The sequence below is a fragment of the Panthera onca genome, chromosome F1 (genome assembly GCF_046562875.1).
Source record: "Panthera onca isolate mPanOnc1 chromosome F1, mPanOnc1 haplotype 2, whole genome shotgun sequence".
In the NCBI taxonomy this organism is placed as follows: domain Eukaryota; kingdom Metazoa; phylum Chordata; class Mammalia; order Carnivora; family Felidae; genus Panthera; species Panthera onca.
In genome coordinates this window covers 39,121,299-39,144,929 of record NC_138355.1, presented here as the reverse complement: position 1 = coordinate 39,144,929, position 23,631 = coordinate 39,121,299, and the positions used below count along the sequence as shown (strand labels likewise).

The window sequence follows — 23,631 nt, the reverse complement described above, 5'->3', positions numbered from 1 at the left end:
ACAGCTCAGAGCCTGGAGCCTGCTTTGGATTCTGTGTCTCCCTCTTTCTGCCCCTCCCTGGCTTGCTCTCTGTCTCTTTCTTTCTCTCTCAAAAATAAACATTAAAAAGATTTAAAAAAACTCATGTCTTACATATTGTATATCTTTATATAAATATGGACTGTTAATAATTATTCCCAATAAATTGACTTAAGTTCATCAAATGGTTTATTTGTTAACTTTGTAATCAGCAAAAACTTTCAATAATAATGGTAATCATAATGATAATAACAATTTTTCTCATGAAAAAGCTTATATTTTATGATACACAATACTTTTATTTCCCCCAAATTATTTTTATCACCGTTAAGTTATCTATATGAATTTTCATAGAAAAATGGTATTAAAAAAGTATTTAATTGATCAAAAATATATTTAGAGAAGATGGAACAGTAAGCCTAGATTCAAATCTCCTCATTGCCTGAAATTCAAATTGTGCTTTTGATAAATGCTACTGCAATGGCAGGGTTAGTGCCATTGGCTGTCAGAGTTAGTGACATCATACCTGTTAGTCTGGCAGAATGGATGAGGAATATTGGAGAAGGCACAGAGAAGAACATAAAAAATTATTAATAGAAGAATGTCTGATAAGAAATCATAAGTGAGTAATTTATATGTAATTCAAAGGCGTAGAATAAGTTTCAAGTGTGCCTGTGAAAGACTGTATGAAAATATGGTTGATATAAACTACTGAGGAACACTGTTGTTGGAACTATTCTGAATAGACCTGTCCTGAATAATCTAGACCTCCCACCAGAGGGCAATAGAGAGCAGGTCAGGGAAGGTATGCTCACGTTTTCTTTGCATGATCCATGATCCTTCTGTGTTCGTTCCTATCTTAATTAAACGTTAAAGGGGGAAAGGTGTTAACACTTGATACTTTTATTTTGTTCTTTCCCATGTAATGATAGTCCATTCACTTGGATTGTTGTATTATTGGGCGCTCTGATTCTACCCTAACAACCCCCTTCAGTATATACTCAACATAACAAGGAGAGTGATTTTCTTAAAATGTAAATCAAATCATTCCAGTCCTCTCCTCAAAACTATCCAACAACTTCCCATCTTATTAAGAGCAAGAGAGAAAGTCCTTCCAGCCGCCCACAAGCCCCAATAGTCTGACCCTATTATGTCTTCTCCTTGCTCCCTCCATTCCTGTCACATCAGCTTCATTGCTGCTTCTCAGACTTTCCAGTACTCTTTACCTAAGGGCCTTCACATCTGCTGTTCCTCTGCCTGGATGCTATTCCACAAGACATTTGCTAACTCCCTTCCTTACCTATCTAGAATTTTATTCATGTGTAACCTTCTTAGTAGCGCCTTCCCTGGTCATTCTACCTGAAGTTCAGTTCCTAATTCCCCTTATTTGTTTTACTTTTCTCCACTGTGCTTATCACCACCTAACCTACTATGTATTTTATTTATTACTATTTTATACATGTCTGTCTCTTCCCTCTAAGATGGAAGAGGACTTTTTCATCACCTCTTTATTCTTATATTTACAGAGCCTGTAACAATGCTTGGCACGTTGCAGGAACTCAATCTGTATACACACCTGAGTGTATACGGGTGTTTGTGTGTTTTGACAACATTAATGGCTGGGTGAATTCAACAGATACTTATTTATTTTTTATTTTTTTAATATTTATTTATTTTTGAGAGGGAGAGAGACAGAGTGTAAGCCAGGGAGGGGCAGAGAGAGAGGGAGACACAGAATCCAAAGCAGACTCCGGGCTCTGAGCCCAAAGCAGGGCTCGAAAACACGAACTGTGAGATCATGACCTGAGCCGAAGTCAGATGCTCAATCTACTAAGCCGCCCAGGTGCCCCTGAGCAGATACTTATTTTTATCCATATCATCTATCCAGGACTGTTACTAGCAAAAAATACTACACACATACACACACACAGACACCTTTGTGTTGTCCCATGAAAATCCACATAATTGTCTACATCAGTGGTTTCTCAAAGTGTGGTCCCCAAACCAGCAGATCAGCATCAATATTGCATGGGAACTTGTTAAAAATGCACAGACCCCACCACAAATCTACTGAATCAGAAACTGTATTTTTAAACTTTATTTATTTATTTTTGATGGGGGTGGGCAGTGAGAGGGGCAGAGAGAAAGGGAGAGAGAATCCCAAGAAGGCTCTGCACTGTCCACCTGGTGTGGGGCTCAATCCCAAGAACTGTGAGACCATGACCTGAGTTGAAATCAAGAGTCAGATGCTTAACTGACTGAACCACCCAGGTGCCCCAGAACCTGTATTATAATAAGCTCTCTGGGTGAGTCTGATGCATGCTAAAGTTTGAGAACCACTGATAGAAATAAGTTTATTGAGCTGGAATAGGCAATTGGACTTTTAATGCATTCTTATTTTTCATGTTAGAGATTTCAAGTTTTGCTTGGATAAAATAAGCTTGGAAATATTCTGGCTTTAATAAATGCCAAGTGAGCCGTCTTCTTAGTGAGCCCTACACCTACCTTCCCATTCATCCCTGCAGTCACTCTTCCTGGCCAGGTCCTAATGTCTTATCCCTGGTCTGGATGGCTTTCTAACTGAGTAGTCTCTCCATGTGCTAACTAGTCTTCTAACTAGTCTCCATACACTAACACATTTTCGTGAATATAAAATGAATTTTTCGTATGTTGTCATCCTTGAAATAAAGATGCATCTTGCAATCAATAAGTAAATTTAATGGTGTTTCTTTTCTTAGTTTCCAAAAGATTATTTTTGTGCCAAAGACCTATTTTTTAATGAAGGAAGTAAGATATTTTCCCACACTGTTTTGCTTCATCATGCATCAGATTGGCCTGGTCCTGCCCTCTTGTAGCCCCATTTTTCTCATGCTTCAGGCACCTTAACATGAAAACTGTTCATTTGTCAATCTGCTAATTTTAAGAAAGCCCTCAGTGAAAGAACGGTACACTGCATAAACTTGAACTAAAAGCAGCTACGAGCTCATGTATTCTTTCCATTCAAAAAGTCTGCAGCTGCTTCCTTTCTGCTTAAGTTGGAGTTTTTGCTTATGCCTGGCATTTTCTCACCAGCTCTGCCTCTCTCTGAGCCTATTTCTGCAGTTCATGAATCACCACGTAGGAAGCACAGTGGCGTGCACAGAGAAGGATTCCCGCAGTGTGAACCCCCTCTCCGCGGGCTACTGCTCTTTTCCCTCTTCTCCCTCTCTCTGTCTTTTAAAATTTATTATGTTTTCTTACTTTGCTGCACTGAGGAGCACAGGCTTTTTCCTGTAAGCCAGGTTCTTTATGATCCTCTAAATTTGGATGTAGCACACGGCAGCTGGGTTATTATAGTAGTTTCCAGGATTCATTGGGAGGTCTGGGTTCAGGCAGAGCATCTATGCATCCATGCTGATTACTAATAGTCTTCTTCCCTTCCCAACTCCAGCTTTTCCCTTGGTCCTAGAGACCTTCTTTGGGTTTCTCATTAATTGGCCTTGGTCCTATAGACCTTCTTTGGGTTCCTCATTCATTACCACAAACACTGGTCGCCATGGGATAGCGCTGAAGCAAAGCAAGCCTCCTTGTGGGTCTAAATGATGGGATATTGCAAGAAAAGTTTCTAAATTAAGTTCACAAAAACCAAACTCCTGGCTCCCAGCCCTACCTATACATTAGATTCGTCAATTTGACTCTCTGAAGGTGGAATCTGAGCATCTTTGTTTCAGATCTCCCTGGGTAATGGCTAATGCCTAGTCAGGGCTGGGAACCACTGATGAGCTCCCAGAATGCAGGCTGTTTTACTTGTGGAGATTGGTGATCAAGACGAAAATCATACCTTTGTGTCCGAATAAGCCTAACCAGCTAATATCAGACATAATTCTTACTGCCTGATGAGTCTGTCACTTAAACTCTGCAAGCAAGTTATATTTATGTCAACAGAGCTAAAATAATAAAAGTTAGTTGATTTCTTAGAGGGCAAGAGAAGAACATAGTCAAATAGGGAACAACTCTATTATACCAGGGTTTGGACAAGGGAGGTGACCTCATTGTGGGCTTTGAGCTAACGTTATGGTGAGAAAAAGGCATTGATTTTCGTTGGGCCCAGCAGGGATACGATTTATCCACAGTATAAATTAATTCGTTGTAGAGTAAAATGTCTTATAATGGAATTTTACTGTATTTCCCATTTGGAATATACTCTTGACATCTTTTATGCCTAAATTTATGCCACTGAAAGGATTCATTACAATCCAATTAATTGAAATGTAAAAAATAAAAACATACCTTGTAAAACATCATTTCTCAAGCTGTGTTTTGCCATTATGAGACTATTTAAGACTCATAAAAAAAGACTGTAGCTAAAATGGCTGAAACATTTCTTTGATCTCATGTCTGTTTCTTTCAGTCACCATTCGCAATATTGTACTAGCAGCAGGAAATAGAAGATACTATCTTAATTAAACCATAGTGGGTTTTAAATGTGTCCATTATAAACAAAAGCAATCCCACACCAGCCCCACAAAAGTTTATTTTTTTTTAATAAAAAATTTTAAACATTGAAATTCAATTGCTGTAACTCAGTTTTAAAAAAATAGACACGATGATTTGGCATATAGATAAGGAGCTTTTCACGTATGAGTACTGTTTTATAACCCCCTTTACTGTTCCTCATAACTTTTAGCTTAGTACTGTAATTAAAGGCAATCAATAAAATAATTTTCCACTTAACACAGCATTCTACCAACACAAAGCATAGAGAAGGTAAACTATTAATATGTTTACCTCAGTTTCATTACCACAAAGGGTGTCCAGAAATATATGGAAAAATTTAGAAAATTAAAACAATTCAGTAACAGTTTATTAAGCAGCCATTATTGGCTATGCTGGGCACTTTGGGAATAGTGCCTTCTCATAATACAATGACTGACATATAATAAATACCCAAAAAGGACTGATGAGTTAAAGCCTAAACATAATACATGACTTCTGTCCTTTAGGAAGTAATACTTCAGTGGGACGAGACAAAAACACAGATCTCTGAAGAACAGGACAAAGTTCACGAATAGAGGCGCAAACCACTACGGAAGTAATAAATAATTACTGTTGCAGTTGAAAGTGTTATTTCAGCAGATGGTAAATCAGAAATGCTTCTTGAGTTAGGCGAGAGTTGAATGAAGTACTGAACGTACAGAACGTCACAGAGTAGACACTGAATTGAGGGAGGGAGGGAAACCATTTGAACAGAAGATGAAGACAATTCAGGAAATGGAACGCTCTGGTGGAAGGAGGTGGGGAGATACGATTACAATGTAAGGGACAAATTGTGGAGGGTTTTTAATGAGACGTGAAAATTATTCTCGTGTGGTGGGAAGCTCTCAAGTTTCTTCAGAAGGGAATGGCACACTCAGATCTATTTTAGAAGGATGATTTCAGGGGCACTGTTCAGAACAACCTGGAGAAGGCAGAGGCCGGAAATAGAATCTAGGAGGTTGTATAGTAAGTATACACAAGATGATGAGGACATGAGCCAAGGTACTGGTAACAGAGTGGATAAGCTCAATTTGGAAGACATGTTGGATGTCCAGATAGATTTTGAATATTCGTTTTAGGTGAGGATTGAGGGAAAGGGAGCAAATTTCATGTCAGAGCAACTAGGGAAATGGCTATTTTATAAGAGATGTTTCCAGAATGTGTAATATTAGAAAAATGACATACTGGGATACATTTTGAAGAGAAATACTTTACAAATAATTATATTGCTTAACATACATGGGAAAAGAATGACAAGAAAAAGAAGTAAGCGTGAAAGCGTTGCGAGAAGGCACGTTGAAATTCAAGTACCACGGGAGGTTATAAAAGTGGCAAGCGATAAGGGAAATGTGGCATTAAAATGTGAAAAATGTCACAGCGAGGTGAGTCAGGAAGCACAGGAAAGTGGCGAGCAGAAGTCAGAATGAATGAATGGGAGAAAGCATGGATTAGTGTAGAGAATCCAGAGAGTGAAACAGTGCATCAGAGACGGTCACCATGAAGAAATGACCTAAATGGGTAACCGGTTCTGGGGGATAGGGAGCAGAGAAGGTAATAAATCACATGTAACCTTTTAGTGAATGAATGGTCAACTCGTTACTCTGTACTGAAATACCACCTCAACAGAAACTTGGTGAATAGCTATGAGGTACTATTATTTACTGTTTCCAAGAAATTAAACAAGAAGTGACTTCTTTATTAATAAAGTTGTGGTTTAACTCATTTACCATATTACATCAGCCTTGCCATCACTGATCCGTTGATCCCACCTTAGAACCCACTAACATGTATCCGTTCCATGGCCTGCTTTCCCGGTTGGCCGCAATGTCAGGCTTTGGACATTAGCTGATAGGCACACTTTAGCTGAGACAAAAGGAATCTTCTCTTGACGAAACTTGAAGTGCCCTGACCTGGAAAGCTAGGCCTCATAGGGCCCACTACTTCTAGACCGAACTTCAGATTTAAATAATGTAAGGGCTCTATTTAAAACGACAACAGTGACATCTGGCAAATGTTTAAGCCCAGTGGATTTTTAGTAGTCTCGGATGCTTTCTAATTCCTGCCAAGACCATATTCATAAACAAGCGCCTAAGACAGTAAGTCACCTCTGCTTCTGTCATATTAAAGAAAGGGAAAGCTGATTACGTCCTCTGGTATTCAAACGTGACAGCACTTACCAGAATAATCACGGGGGCAGATACAAGTGTATCTTCCTATCTCATTGAGGCATGTAGCTTCATTCTTGCAGGGATCTGAGACACATTCATCCACTTCCAGCTCACAGTGCCTGCCCTGATATCCTGGGACACAGAAGCAGGAATAGCCATTCATCCCGTCCTGGCACACGGCTCCGTTGTGGCAAGGGCTGGAAGCACACGGATCATGACCCTTTTCACAGAATCTTCCAGCATATCCTTCTGGGCAGATGCAGACGGGGTGAACAGGGTGCTGATGGCAAACACCTCCGTGTTGGCAGGAGCTTGTGCCACAGAAAACAATGGCAGTTTCACAGGTTGTCCCACTAAAACCAGGGGGACATTTGCAGAGAAAGCTCCTTTCTCCTGGGGTATTCACACACGTGGCATTTCCTTGACAGGGATTGGAGAAGCATGGGTCTTTCGTGCTGTCACAGTCTTTGTCCAAATCAATTGCTGTGTCCGAACAGTGGCAACTGTTGTCCTTTGAAGTATTGCTGCATGTAGAATTGTTTCGGCAAGAACTTGCGAGGCACCTGGTGTCATTTTTATTGCCAGAGGAATCTAGAAGGAAATAAGAGATGTCAAGATGTTTACAAATAAATGGCTGAGGGTAAAAATAAAGATCTTCTTTCTGCTTCCACGCATCTCAAAGAAACTCATTAATGAAATACAGTTGGCTGCATTCTAATGATGAGTTTTAGCAAATGATGTCCAATGATGAGGTCTTTCATTAATGATGGTTTGTCATATAGTTGGTAATGAGAAACAAAAGTAGCTGGTTTCAGATTCTTTGCTTTTCCTCCACTTCCCTTTCTTGGGGCCAAGTGAGCAATGGAACGCATTGAAGCAACTGTTAAGTTGTCTCACACACACACATTTTTGAAATTCACATTCTCCCGTGGAGGATCCTGGAATATACTGGGAAATGACGTACAAAATTGTCTCTGAATATATTGCCTAACTAAAACTAATATTCAAATGAATGACTCAGTTTATGACTGCTTTGTCACAGTTACCCTTTATATTCTAAAAAGAAAAGCATAGGAAGATGAAAATAACTAAAACAGGATAGAGTGCCAACTATTTATTGAAGGCTTGCCAGGTATTTCACATATATTATTCTAACCCTCATAGCAACACAGTGTTACTATGTACAGTTTACAGATGACAGATTAAATAAATCCCTCTGCAAGGAAACAGATGTAGTCAAGTTCATGCACTTTTATTTTCCTGTGGACTTGTGTTTTTATATGCGTCTCTGTTCTAGGGATACATTTTTTTGAAATTCTAATTGGAATAATAACCAACAGAAAAACAATAATTCTTTAATTTGTTGACAAACTCATTAGCTATGTATATGCATATAGGTTGTCCCCAAATATGCATAGATTATCATCACAGCATAGTTATTTTCTCAATCGTGTATACTGAGAAGCCTTATGATTTCTCAACTCAATTGTATTTTCCCATGAGACACTGTCTTTCATGTGGATTCATCTACTATATCATTCTCTTATTTTTACTTTCTTTCTCTCAGTATTACTCACAAATATAAGAGTGGGCAACAGTACAGGCTTGTAATAAAAAAAAGTTACAAAACGGGGAGTTTGCTCTTAGGATATGAGACATAAATCAACTGTTGTTGGGAGAAAATAGTGTGCAAACTTTGAGAAATATGTAATGACAAATCTTTTCCCTCTCTTCCTGCAAAAGAAGAGGTGATTCGTGTAACCTGGTGTGGCCACAAGCAGGGTGATGAGAAGATACTTAAAAGAAATGATGGACTGGTGTGTCATACAAGAGTGAGAATATTTTCATAATTATCTTCTATGGAGTCTTTCTGGCAGCCAACAATTTTCCTCCAGTGCCTACACATAGAAAGTTAACATATGCTTATAAGGGCACCTGGGTGGCTCAGTCAGTTGAGCGTCTGACTTCAGCTCAGGTCATGATCTCACCGTTCGTGAGTTTGAGCCCCACATTGGGCTCTGTGCAGACAGTTCAGAGCCTGGCGGCTTACTTCACATTCTGTGTCTCCCTGTCTCTCTGCCCTCCCCTGCTCGCACTCTGTCTCCCTCTCTCTCTCTCAAAAATAAATAAGCAGTAAAGAAGAAGAAGAGGAAGAGGAAGAGGAAGAAGAAGAAGAAGAAGAAGAAGAAGAAGAAGAAGAAGAAGAAAAGAAAGAAAGAAGAAAGAAAGAAAGAAAGAAAGAAAGAAAAGAAAGAAAGAAACATATGCTTATATATTATCAGGAGGGTTGATCAGAGAGCCAACATTTTCTACTCCCTATGAGAAAACTCAACTAACCATCCTTTTACTTCAGTTTTAGTCTTTTTGTTTTTTTCAGATGCTGGCTTTCCTATCACATCTTCAAATGCGATGTCTTAGCTGCAGTGTCACTTCCTGAGAGCTTTCTCTGAACTCCTTTTCTAAATTTTGTTGTTTTATTTGCTATGTTACATATGCTGTTATTTTTTTCTGTATATGTTTTCTATTTTCTTCATTAGAATGTTAGTTCTTTGGAGGAAAGGAAGAAACCTTGTCTGTATTTCCTGGGTCTGCAATATTACTCATCACGTAACAGGTGCCCATACATATTGGAAGGAAGGGGGAACATGTCACAACCGAAACATGGAAGGGTGCTGTGAAATCACATGTGTCAGGGAAAGCATACCAGGAAAAGCCTCACTGAAGAAAAGGTACTTGAGATTTTTTTTTTTTTTTAATGAATGCAAGGGGAGGAAAGATATTATTTGCACACAAAAGAACTAACGCATGAGGGGTATTGGCATTCTTGGCAATACTAAGAAAATTGTGAGAGGGTGTGGGGCAGGAAATGGGGAAGGATATGAAGAAATATTTAATAAGTTCAAACTTTTGGAAGCATTTAAAGTTCTTGTGTCCAAGCTGAGAAAACTCAGTTGAATACTCCAGCTGTCCTCTTAACTGCACCAGCAAGGGAGGGCATTGATGAAATTTGGTTTTCCATTTATTTTTGTTTTGTTTATTTTGTTAGTGGTGATGGTGATGCTGTTGGTTGTTTCCTTCATTAATCATCAAGCATTATCACTGAAGCCATGAAATAAAGAATTAGTGTGGGAAGACAGCGAAGGAAATTGGCATTTATACCCAACGCCTTTCCATGCAACTTTTAAAATAGATTTCTAACAATATTTGTGTAAAGCGTTTTACAGATGGAAAGCTAAGCTTTGTAAGGACTAAGTCATTTGAATGGTGTCAAAGAGAGGAAGGATTTGAATCTCTGATTTGTTTGATTCTAAAGTCCATTTCTTTTTGCTGTATTATTTTGAAAGTTAGGATACTTACTGGGTAGGGTTTCTGATGTAAACATGATGATATTCGCATTAAGTGTTTTATTCTGTTCCTTTCCAAAATTCATGAAAGACGTGAAGGGATAACAAATAAGCACATTGAAAAATACTCAACATTATTTGCCATCAGGGAAACAAATTAAAAACAGTGTCACTACTTACCCACTAGAAAGAGCAAATGACAAAAATTGGCATTACTGGGTGCTCACAGGGTGTGGAAAAAATGGAAGTCTTATTCAAGTCCTCTCTGTCTCTCTGTCTCTGTCTCTGTCTCTGTCTCTCAGTAACTAATCATTCTTGCCTGTGTGTTACCAGTTATATTAGTGTTTTCAAATATTGGCCTTTGACTTTGTATAGTTTCTCCAGAAGATCTTTGTTTTCTGTCCTAGATTTCTGCTTTTACATTTTTATTTTCTTAATTCTACTAAGATTTAAGCAGTTTAGCTTCTTACTTACTTTTTCAGGCATTCTTTCTAATTTATTAATTTAAGACAAAATTTCTGTGTAAGCACCGCTTTACCGCATTTCGTGTGATTTCTTTTCAATGTTATTCAAATAAAAATATTTTCCGATTTTCATGGTGATTTCTTTCTTCTTTGAACTATGGAAAATCTGTAAAACTCAATTATATCAAATTGCTAACTGTGTTATTCAGAACTTCTATAACATTGGGGCTTTTTCTGCTTCTCTTCGTTGAGATTGATGCATTGAAATCTCTGACAGTGAATATGAATTTTTCTATTTCTCATTTTAGTTCTGACAGTTTTCACTTCTATATTCTGAAACTATATTCCTGTGTCACAGAAATTTAACATGGTTACATTGTCCTGCTGGCTTGACCCTCATAGGCATAAAATATCCTTTTTATCTTTAGTAATGCATCATACCTTAAAAGACTACTTTTACTGTTGTTGTACTGCTCTATCAGTCACATATCTCATACGTGGCTGGAGGGAATACAAAATGGCATAGCCACTTTGGAAAAAAGTTTCAAAGTGTCTTATTAATTTAAACATACACTTATTCAGGAATCCCACACCTAGATATTTCCCCCAAGAAACTGAACACATAATATCCACACAAAACCTTGCTTGCAAAATTCATAGCAGCTTTATTCATAATGACTGACACTGGAAAAACCCCAAATGTTCATCAGGTGGTAAGTAAATTTTAATATATCACACATTGGACTACTACTCAGGAATAAAATGGGCAAATTACTGACCCAGTGAACAACAAGGGGGAATCTCTAAAGTATTACATTAATTAAGAGAAACCAGACACAAAGACTATCTGCTGGATGATTCAATTTTATGAGACATTTAGACATTTTAGAGAAGGCAAAGTTACAATGATGGAAAGCAGCTCAGTGGTCACCAGGGAATGGAGGTGGGTGAAGGAAACTAATTGTAGAGTTTCTGCGGAAACATTCTATGTCATGATTGTAGTAATAGCTATTGACCATATGTGTTTGCCACTGAAATTGGGTTAATTTTATTGTATGTAAATTATACCTCAATAAATAACACATAGAAACAGTCCTAGGGGAGAAAAAAAAGGACAAGAAGGAATGAAATCGTCATACTCACAAGATCCAGAAGGAAGGTTGAGGGGACAGCAATAAATACACATATACATACACTCGTACATATAAGTGGAAGCTTGTCTGTAGATGGATGAGTCGGAATAGACTTAGTATACCAGAATAAGCAAATCCCAGGTGAGAGAATCCCAGAAGCAAGCCAGTTGATGCTGCGGAACCCCAGAAAGTTTCCGGAATTAGGGGTTCCAGGTACTCAAGTGGTGCTGAAAATGGGAAGGTTGTTTGGAAAACTTACCAAAAGTACAGTTAGATTCCCATGTTCCATCTTTCATCCCAGGAAACTACATGACTGCCCTTCCCCCATGAAGGCGATTCAAAGCCAAAGGCACAAGTGCTGGTGATGTGGGAGTGGCTGGCTCTGGTCTGATAAAAAGGGGGGAAGTGAATATCTACATACAGAATTGTGAGACCCTCCCCATCCTCATTTCTAATTCAGTTCTAAAAATGCCAGCAGCCAGATTTACTCCCTAAGCAGGAAATAATTATTTCTCTTGATGAGCCCAAAAGAAAATACGTACAGATATTGGTATTGGGTATCCCCATTGAAATGACCCAGGCCAATCACTCTAGAATAAATTTAATAAGCTAGAAAGTCCTGTAACATGAAATAAAAGAACTTTCCAATAGCTCTTTTTAAACAAATACATATATGAGTATATGTAAAGTGTATATATGCATATAGGGAATTGCTATCCTTTAATTATACTTTAAATGTTATTACAATTATACTTTAAATAATAATGATAAACAAACATCCTTGTATCCACTAATCAGCTTAAGAAACAGTAGTACCTCTTTATTTAATATAAACATATTTTTATGAGATTACCAGATGGAGAAAACCCTTTAAGATAAAACACTAAGAACAGAACACACACACAAAAAAATATTTTTTAAGTAATTTGGATGAGACAAAGACAATTTAGGGAGTGGACAAAAAATTATGAAACTTTGAGGTTTAACATATTCAAAGAGTTAAGGGAGGATATTGCAGCAATGAAATAAGTGTAGGAAGTTATTAGAATAAACTTCTAGATAACAAAAGAGGTCTTTACAATTAAAAATACAGTAGTAGAAATGAAAACTCCAGTTGAGTTACTTGAAAGGTAATTTTGAGGAAAATCTACCAGATGCTAAAAAAAAAATACTAACAGATTGGAAATGGGAGGTAGAAGCAACAGGGAACCAGAGAGTGACTCAAGGAGGAGTTTCAAAATAAGAGAACAGGGGTGCCTGGGTGGCTCAGTCGGCTGAGCATCCGACTTCGGCACAGGCCATGATCTCACAGTTCGTGGGTTCGAGCTCAGAGCCTGGAGCCTGCTTCAGATTCTGTCTCCCTCTCTCTCTGCCTTCCCCTGCTTGTGCCTTATCTCTCTATCTCTCAAAAATAAACATTAGAAATATTAAAAAAGAAAAACAAAATCAGAGAAGAAAGGAAATGGGGTGGGAGGGGGAAGGAGGCAAGGAGAGGAGAGAGAAGGAATTTAAAATTATGACAGAAATACAGAAATTGTTGCCATAATTAAAAACAAGTGTATAGATTTAAAGTTTCTACTAAGTGCTGTAGGAAAATAATTTTTAAAAAATCCACAGCAAACCTCATCATTTTTATGAGGTGGAACAGAGAATAACTCATTTACAAAGCATCAGAATAACATCTGATTTATCAGCAGAATAACAGAATCAGAATAACATCTGATTTATCAGAAATCAGATAACAGAATCAGAATAACATCTGATTTATTAGCAGAAACATTGGAAGCCAGGGGACATTAGAAACATGCCTTAAAAATCCTGAAAGAAAATAATTTCTAAATTAGAATTCTATGCCCAGCTAAACTGTCAATCAAATGTTAAGGGAGAAGAAAAATATTTACAGAGATTCAGAAATTCAAATTTTCACCTCACACACTCGCTTTTCAGGAAGATTCTAGAAGATAGGTTCCGTGAAAGTGGGAGTGTAAATCAAGAAAGAGACATGGAATCTAGCATACAAGCGTTCTAATAAAGAAACAGAACATTTTACTGAAAATTGCCTGCTGTACTACAGGTATGCTACCAGCATAGAGATTAACCAGTGCTGAAAGAGAAAGCAGAGCTCCAAGAAGGAAAATGCAGAGTACCATATAGAGAAGTAATGGAAAACTAAACTCTTTTTTAAAATCTTCCTAGTATTAATTCTAGGGAAAAGGTTGCACATAATGGGAAATGAAATCATAATATACTGTGTAACTGCAGAGAGTTCTTTGTAATACCAATAATGCTAATAATACATGATTTAACCAAAGCAGCAGAGCTGTGGTGTGTGTGTGTGTGTGTGTGTGTGTGTGTGTGTGTGTGTGTAGTTGAAAACTACAGGAAAATTAAATCTACTTTTAGCATAGTAGGATTCCAATAGATTATGCCAGCATCAAAAGCAAGGGAAAATCTCAGCCTAGTATTTACAAGTATATAAATAAAAACTGTAAGAAAGAACTGAAAGAGTTTTAAGGAGTTGCCTCTGGAGAATGCACATTAGGAGTAAGAAGCAGGAATGGGGATGGCAAAAAGTGGACTAGTGTTTCCCTTACAACGCTTAGAGACTTTTAAAGCATTACAGAATACATCTGATAAAGATATTTTTAAAAGCAAAAATGGATATTTATAATTTGGTCATGCACACTGACCCCCATCGCTTTGTTCACACATACACTTTGAATTATGTTTTCAGTACTTGTTCTGGACAAGATCATCTATCAAGCACATGCTTTTCCTGGGTCTCATCCAGGATGAATGGGAATATTGGCACCGTTTGCACACTTGCTTCCTGGGTTTATGGTGTGTCCATAGGTAAGATGCTAATGGGACCTCTTGGAAATGCCCCCTATGACCCAGGCGTTATTAACTGACACTTGAGCGGACTGTAGTAAACAAGCAAAGACAACTGCCTCTCAAAAAGAAACTTATAATTTTTCAAACTTACAAAGGACTTGCAATTTACTGCCTTATTAAAAATAGCTAAATAGCCAATTAAAGAAATAAGAATAAACTATGCATAGCCCAATGAAGTCATGAAGTAAGGGTTATAATTATTCCAGTTTTGTGCACCTAATTGAAAAAAATCTGTCATCTGTATATATTATTGTATTGTGCCTAGTATATTGTGCGAACACTTAGTCAACAATGAAGTAATTTTCGTTGTAATAATACCTTAAGAACAAAACTTATAGGGGCACCTGGGTGGCTCAGTCGGTTAAGCGTCCGACTTCGGCTCAGGTCACGATCTCGCGGTCCGTGAGTTCGAGCCCTGCGTCGGGCTCTGGGCTGATGGCCCAGAGCCTGGAGCCTGCTTCCGATTCTGTGTTTCCCTCTCTCTCTGCCCCTCCCCCGTTCATGCTGTGTCTCTCTCTGTCTCAAAAATAAATAAACGTTAAAAAAAAAAAATTAAAAAAAAAAAGAACAAAACTTATAAAAATACTTAAAACTATAATTGGAGGAGTTTAATGCCCAGGGAAATGGCCATTGAGAATTTTGTTCCCCACTTTCATATAAAATTTAAATCCAGAGCCAGAAACTACTGGATATGAAGTGCAATTGGTATTTTCAGACCAATTTAGATAGTCTGCCAAACTGTTTCCTTGCAGTAAAGTTTGCCATCTACTGGCTGTTGTAAGAAGTTCTAGAATTGTGGGTTTCAGACTTTTCTTTCTGTAAGCACAACAGTACTCCTTCAAGGAAAATATGAGTAATCCCAGTATACAAAATCGTAATGTGGACCAGCTCAGGTTGAAGGAGACCTTGTGGCCCAGTCACATAGCCTCCTGCCCTTTCTAAAGACAACTCCAAGGAGCCCTAGGGGCTGAGAATAGCAATTTGAAAATCTCTGTTCAGGAGAAAACAAGAAAATTTGTATGGTTACCATAATTCTTATTGTATTTGCTATTTTGGTATTGTGTATATCTATACATATATATGTGTGTATATACTTATATATATATATACACTCTATTATTATATATAAATTTACATGTTTATATACATATAAATATTTTTCAGAGAAGTAAAAACTAATTTGACCAGTTTCAAAGGAGATGAATGCCCAAGCATTAAATGTATTGTGTATGTGTGTGTGTATGTGTGGGTGTATTTTCTAATAATTCAATGTACTTGGAAAGCAGCCATTTTGGTAAGTTAGCTTAATTATAGGGAAGAATATATTTATTCAGAACAAAGAAACACTACAAGGTGATTTCGGGGAAGAGCATTTTAGTTTCCCAGAGATTACTATAAATAATATTTGTTCCTTTGTTTTTGATGATTTTAATGCACTTACCTATGAAACAGGCAAGTGTTTCTCTAATTTAAAAATCATCATCAAGAATCTGAAATTTTTGTCAAGTGTTTGGTTTTTTTTTTATCAATATGTTTGGCAACTTTTGTATTAGCCAACCATAGAAGATTTGTCACAAAGAGGACAGCGTAGTGGTGAGGAACAAAGTCCCTGAAGTAAAACACACCTACACTAAGTCTAGCTCATGGCCTGTTTCCTCAGCTGCAAAAAAAAAAAAAAAAAAAGAGAAAAGAGTAAAATTTACTTCTTAAAGTTTTTGTTTTCGTGAGGATTCACTAGCTTAAATGGTTGATGGACATATCATAAGTGCTCAATAAATGTTAGCTCTTATTGTTATGTTTAGAGATAGTTTTGCATTCCTAATAGAAAATTCACTACATTAGTACAAAATATAGCAACAGCAATAACAAAAAAAAAAAAAAAAAAGGCGGGGGGAGGTGGGGAGTATCATCCACAAACATATTTTCACTGCAGGAATTTTATTTTGGAAAACAAACAAACCCAAGCATATCCTTATAGGGAGAGCTTGTCGATGAACTAATTCAACATGCCAGAGACATTTTTTCCCATAAAGTACGCAGACTTGCTTAGGATCAAATGAAGATAAACATCAGTTAGACTTAGAAAAGATCTTTTCTCCAGGGTTTGGTTTTCACAAGAAGATATTTAACATCTCCCTATATATTTTGAGTACCACAAAATTTTGGCTCAGGGAAATACCTCGCAAAGTAAGCATTGCACAAGGCTTTCCCTGTTCATAAGACCTGCTCTCCTCAGTGCCTGTTTATGCACAACAAATGCTCAATGGATATTTCTTGGGGATTAATTGTCAAAGCCAAATCCTTACCTTAAAGATTTCCCTTGCTGTGTAAACTTTGTGTATGTATATATATATACACACACACACACAGAGGCATGCATGAGTAATGACTGACACATTTTTTTTCTTTTTTTTTTAAATTTTAAATACCTTCTTATCACAACTATACTTAGTCTTTTCTTAGGATTTACTAACATAATTCTCCCCATTTGCTCTCTAACCACCTCTGTCTCTAGTTCTCATTTTTACTGACACTAACTTTAAAGTCAATGTCAGCAGAAGGGAAGGAACAATTGTTAATGCTGAAATCGAATTAAAATGGCAATTTTTAATATGCCTCATATGAGTCAGATCAAAACACTCCCCAATGTACTCCCAACAGTACAAAAACAGCTGCTTGCTCTCATTGCTCTGGGGCATATATTTTACTGTATTTTCCCCTGAAACTACTGAGAGATGGGCAGGGATTTGGGGAAGCAGAAGCCTGGGATGGGGAAAAGGATATGCTAGCTGTGGTACAGAATGATGTTTCAAACATACAAAGTCACAGGGTTTTTCTATTTTAAGTCTGATTTTTTAAGTTTATTTATTTATTTTGAGGGAGAGAGAGAGAGAGTGAGCAGGAGAGGGGCAGGGAGAGGGAGAGAGAGGATCCCAAGCAGTCTCCGCACTGTCAGCACAGAGCCGGACATGGGGCTTGAACTCACAAACTGCAAGATCATGACCTGAGGAAAAACCAAGAGTTGGATGCCTAACCGACTGAGTCACCCAGGTGCCCCTATTTTAATTCTATTTTTAATATATGTTTAACCTAATTTCATTTAAAAATGAGACAGGAAAAGAGGAATTGTAAACATAAAATTTGACATTTCCAGCAGCAACTACTGAGTGGTTTCTGATATTGTTCCATATAAAAAATCTTTTCCTACAGATGAATTAATAGACATTTGCTAATGAGTTATTTTATTGTATTTTATATTCACTTTGGATTTGCTTTTATTAAAACAACAACAAACTCGTGCCTTTACATAGGCTTTTTGTTTATATCCTCGGTATTTTTAGAAAACAGTTTTTTATATTTTATGAAGCTACCTTTCAAATGCCACAGTTGATTTCTGTAAATTGAAACACATTGACTTAATAAAGAGGACTTAATGAAGCTGTCAAAGAAAAATTTATTCTTTATTCAAAGTTTACTGTATCCTCAATTCCATTCAAAAATTTGATAGGTTGCATGGCTCTTAACATTTTGGTGAACCACCTAACACTTTCAATCATAGTTTAGATTTTAAACAGCAAATATTTGGGGTGTGCCAAGTTTTATTTTATTTTTTTGTGTGTGTTATTCATTTATTCTTTAATTCTTTTTGTTTCTTCTTTATTTTCCTAGTACCTTATTTTAAAGGAAGAAATCTGATGTTCAAAGACAAGTCTTTTCCAAAAGCTTCATCTTTCTTCCTTTTCTACTTTTTCATGAATCAAAAATTTATTTACATCCATAATGACTTGCTAAGGCAGAGGGTGTAAACGATGCTACTGGCGATAGAACAGAAATTTCCAGATCTGAGAATTTCAATTTCTAAGAGGAAAGTGGCCTGTTGAATTTTCTTTAGCCAGGCTTTCTGCGGAGAACAATATTTAATTCCAGGGATGGGGCCAGATCGCAGGAGAAGTGAGTGCAGGAGACATACATCTTTATTCAGGGTGTAACCAAAATGGCTTACCCGTGGTAGGTAGTCAATAAAACTCGTTGAATAATGAATGAGTGAGCAAGAAAACCTGAATTTTCATTTAAGCCTTGCTGTGAAGTTCTTACTTTGACCCCTTTTGATAAAATCAAGCAAATCTTTGGGTAAATCACTGACTTTGATGTACGGTGTGATAGGATCCACGTGGAACAGTTAAAATAAGAAGTAGATGAACTCTATAAGGCCATTCCTTTTCTTTGCTTTCCTATGGCCTCAAAAACTAGGCAATCATTGTTTTATACGTGGTCTTCAACACCAAACTAAGGCCAATTTTATGTAATGTCAAGAGTATAATTTTATGGTCGCATAGATAGAGGTTTAAATTTTAGTTCTGCTATTTGCCATATCTGTGGTTTTAGCAGAATCAGTGTCACTGAGCCTCAGTGTTCTCATTTCAGAAGGAGATGCATGGTGCTTAAGAGCATGAACTTTGGAGGGAGGTTTAAATCTAGGCTCTGCCACTTTCTAACTCTATGGATTTTATTAAGATACTTAACATTTCTGTGCCTTAGTTTCCATTTCTGTAAAAATTATAACCACCCCAAGGTTTACTCTGGAGATTAAATCAGTTAATGTACATAACATGCCTCATAGTGCTTGGCACAAAGTGCATATTAGCAGCCATTACTATTGTGATCATTATTGTTATTATAGTGAGGGGTAAAAAATATATATAGCATACATAAATTTCCCTTGTAAAAACCTGCAATAAAGGAATTATTTAGTCAATATTATTTCCTTTCAATGCAAAGTCCAAAGTGTATGTAGCTTGGGACCGTCCTCTTGACGAGCAAAGTACCATGTACATAGTTGGTGCTTTGTAAAAGCATGTCTAATAAAGGAATAAATCCAAGAGAAGGGAGGCTACACAATATTGTAAAGACAGTCTCTAGTTTTTGTAGTTCCAGGAAGTACAAGTTTATTGTCAGCACACATCCTCTGAGAATCTTGTGTCATAATCCTGGTAGGAACCCAATATTGCCAACTATGTATTTACCTCAATTAACTCACATGCAAAGGCTGAAACACGCCTTCCCTGCTCTGGTTGAGAAGACTATGGCCAAATCTCATTGGTGTCACCTGTATCTCAACAGGTGTCACCTGTATCTCAACATCCTTCACTATTATCTCCTCTACAGAGTCCATGGAATCAGTGAGAAACTTTTCCACAAAGAGATTTTAAATGCACTGTACATGACTGACATTCGGCTGGGTGCTTTTACATAAAACTTCTGATCATCAATATCATCACTGATGAAATCAGGGGGCTGCTTCTCTAAAGATTTCTTTTACTCTCAACACTTTCTCATGAGAATCAAACCTTCTGGGTCCTCATCTACACAGCCCACATACCTAAGCACAGGGTCTAGACTAGATCTGGTCTCCATCCTTAGGGTTAGAGTGCTGGACCAAATGCACACTGCAATCACACACAACTCAGAGAAGATGTCCTGCCCTTTGTCGTCCTTACAACATAACTAAACAATGCAAACCGTGAAGGTCATTTTTACTGAACGTCAATCATTGAAAATGTTAATGAGGATCTAATCATGTTCCTTTGATTTAAACTCATTTCAAGCTAATCAGGCCTAGACTCTTTGTTATAATCCATGTATACTGTAATAATGACTGGATTTTCAATGACCTCTTCTACTTATAGAATAGACTTAAATTTTACTAGTTCCTTTGCCTCTAGCAAATTGACAATCCCACAGTAGAGTTAAAAGTATTCTTTAAAAAAAAATTTTTTAGTGTTTATTTTTGACAGAGAGAGAGAGAGAGAGCAGAGCACAGCGGGAAAGGGTCAGAGAAAGAGGGAGACACAGAATCCGAAGGAGGCTCCAGGCTCCCAGCTGTCAGCCCAGAGCCCCACGCGGGGCTCGAACTCATGAACCACGAGATCATGACCTGAGCTGAAGTTGGACACTTAACCGATGGAGCCATCCAGGCACACCAGAGTTAAAAATATTCTAAATAAAAAGATTTTTCCCACTTTATAAAGCCATCACTTTTTTCAGTGCTCAATGATTAACAAATATAATAATTTCAACATTAATTATAAAACCAGTCAGGATAATTTAGCTATATCACATTTTAATTCTAAAAAGTCAGCCTGAAAGTTCTAATATTTTCCTTTAGATTTGTACCAGAACATTAAGTAAGTATATTATACACAGTTAGGGTTAAAGAAAAAAAAACACACAAAATTGGCAAAATAAATGAAAAAAGCCCTTCAATCTTTAGCCCATTGCACAGTGTACCAAAATATAAGAATGAAAAAAATTGAATAATTTTTCAATTTTATTATTGATATTATACAAATGTCTCCAATTTATTGGTTCCTAGGGATAAATGTATCACCCTTGGTGTCTCATTTAACCCCTATAGAAAAATTGTGGGGCTGGAGGTATTGCATCCATTTTATAAAAATTGAGGCTCAGGAATGTTAAATAACTTCTCTAGGTTATGCAGTTAATATATGGTAGATTAGTGTGCCAAAAAGACTTCAAAACATCTATTTGAAAAAATAAAATAAAAAAAAAAATAGAATCCAGAAAAAGAAACACCTTAAAAGTATCTAGATCAGCACTTCCTAAACTCTTATCATTCATAAGAACCACTGAGGATCTCATTAAATTGCCGATTCTGATTCAGCAGGTCTGGGATGGAGGCCTGAGATTAGGTATTTCCAATAAGCTCCCAGGGGATGTTGAGGCTGCTGCTGTTGTTCATAGGCTACATTTTAAATAGCAAGTTGTGTCTAATAGAAATGTAATGTGCGTGTAATGTTAGGTATTAACACCTATATTGTTAAGTCTTCTAGTAAAAAAGTATAATGAAAAATTACATTAAAAAGTAAAGATAAACAGGTAAAATTAACTTGAATAATCTAGTTTTAACTAAACATGACTAAAACAGTATCATTTCAGTATGTAATTCATGTTAAAAATTCATGAGACGTTTACTTTCTTTTTCATACTAAGTCTTTGAAATCCTGTGTGTGTTTTACCCTTGTAGCACATCTCATTTCCAACTATTCACATTTCAAATACTTAAAGCCACACAGGATGGTGGCTGCTATATCGGACAATGTAGATCTCAACAGATTTTTGTGCAGGAAACTGAGGCCTAGAAAAACAATGTGTGGTTACAACTATGAGTAAGACATTAGTCTTGAGGATTTAAATTACCTTCTTTTATGACATGGTTATAGTAATAGCCACAAATAAGGACATTTCAAAGTACTTTATAAGAGTTTATTAATTATGATGTATATTCGAATTGTGATATCCTTGGAAGTCTACTTTTTCCATGAATCTTTTCCATAACTTTGTATTCTTTGGATCTCTTGGCCTGAGATACAACTTTATGTTTAGCTGTGTACCTCCTTAATTTTTCTCTGTTAGTAAATGAACTCCTTAAGCACAGAAACTGTAATATACGCTTCTTTAGTATGTCTGCATATACAGCTCTGTATATTGGGTCTCGATCCCACTTTCAATACTAGCTCCTGAGTGGTGTAATAAATACGTGCTGATTGTTTGCTGATTAATTGGTTTTACCCCAACGAAATTTATTCTGCTCACTTTATGGCTCACTACACTTGAACAGAGAGGGAATGATTTATTTCTGCCAGGTCACTCTACGTTGTGGACTAGATTTGGGGAAAACCCAGGTTACTGTGGTTACTGGATAACTTGGAAGACATTGTGAATATATTTCATTTTCTTTTTATTCAGCTAAAAACCCCGTGGTACTGAGCGCGGCAAGTACAATGCCGCTGTGCCTTTGGTCTGGATAAGATTTCGAAGAGTTTATGAATGGCTCCCTGCCCAGTATGTTCTGGCACATGCTGTACTGAGCAGGGCCTTGGTGTATGTAGACGTGCCCCAGCTCATCTGCACAGCCCCATGACACGCATGGAGAATGGGTCTTGATCTCCCAGGGACCTATTTGGCAGACTCTACCCCAGAAGGCTATGGCAAGTGCATATGTAATGAATTCTGAGGCTTCATTACTGAGCACAGAACACCGGGGAAATGAGAATACCGCAGCATTGTTTGAAAACTCAGAGGGAGACGCATGGTTGCTGACATCTTTCTGAGAGTTGAAATAGAATATGTCATATTTGGAGTTGGTAGCCTAACTAAATAGAAAATAATAAAAGTGTAAGGATGGCTCTATTGTAGAAAGTGCACGCAAGTATCATCCCTTAGATGAAATCACCCTTGCTCATATATGCCAATAGTCGTCTCTTTCAGGAAGGCATGGATATGCCTTTGCACTTAAAATATTTGGGGGTAAGTGGGGAAAGAAGAAAGATGAATCCAAGCAAATAATTCATTAATTTCAAATCAATAAATTTAAAAAGTCAATCAATATCTTGTTTAATAATACAAAGTGTCTTTACTTGATATGATAGTTTAGTTTTAAACAAAAATACCATATTTATTCATCATTATGTATACCTTCAGTGTCCAGCTTAGAGTAGATCATCAATAATTCATTACTGAACTGAACCAAGCAAGTTTAATCCCCATATCCCTAAATTTAACTGATCGTGTGACTAAATTGAAAGCTTCCGTATCTTTTCTCTTAAAACGTTAAATCCAGCGTTCCACCATTCCTTTTTGTATGGTGTGTTTGTCATACATCCCCAGTAATCTTTCACTAGCAAAGGGCTCCTGAATGACATTTATGTATGAAATGTGGGTCTTCATTTTTTCCATGTTATATTTTACTATGTTAAAAGTTAATAAACTCAGAAAAATTCCATAACCTTCCTGTTATAATACTTAGTGAATTATAAGTTAGAGAGGAAACATGTCTAATGTGAAGTACATTGGATAGCATAACAAAGGAGTCATCGGGCTCCATTTGTTAGAGCAGAAAGATCACCACCAATCAGGGAACCTACCAGGTATAATAATAGTGTATACAAGATTTCACTAAAACAAGAGGCTGCAGATAATCTGTGAGAGAATTAATACATGTTATAATGAAGAATATTTACCGCTTTCCACATTTTAGGTCAATACAATGAAAGAAATAGCTTTAAAATTGTTT

General features: G+C 37.0%; 1 protein-coding gene across 5 annotated transcripts in view; it reads right to left on the bottom strand.

The window, feature by feature from the left end:
• CRB1 (crumbs cell polarity complex component 1) overlaps positions 1-23,631 on the bottom strand; it is a 209,474-nt gene that overhangs the window by 137,740 nt on the left and 48,103 nt on the right. For all 5 annotated transcript variants that reach the window (XM_060644020.3, XM_060644021.3, XM_081791902.1 and 2 more), the window contains exon 2: positions 6,711-7,292. In XM_060644020.3, the coding sequence (XP_060500003.3) occupies positions 6,711-7,292 (582 nt within the window). The remainder of the gene's footprint in view (positions 1-6,710; positions 7,293-23,631) is intronic.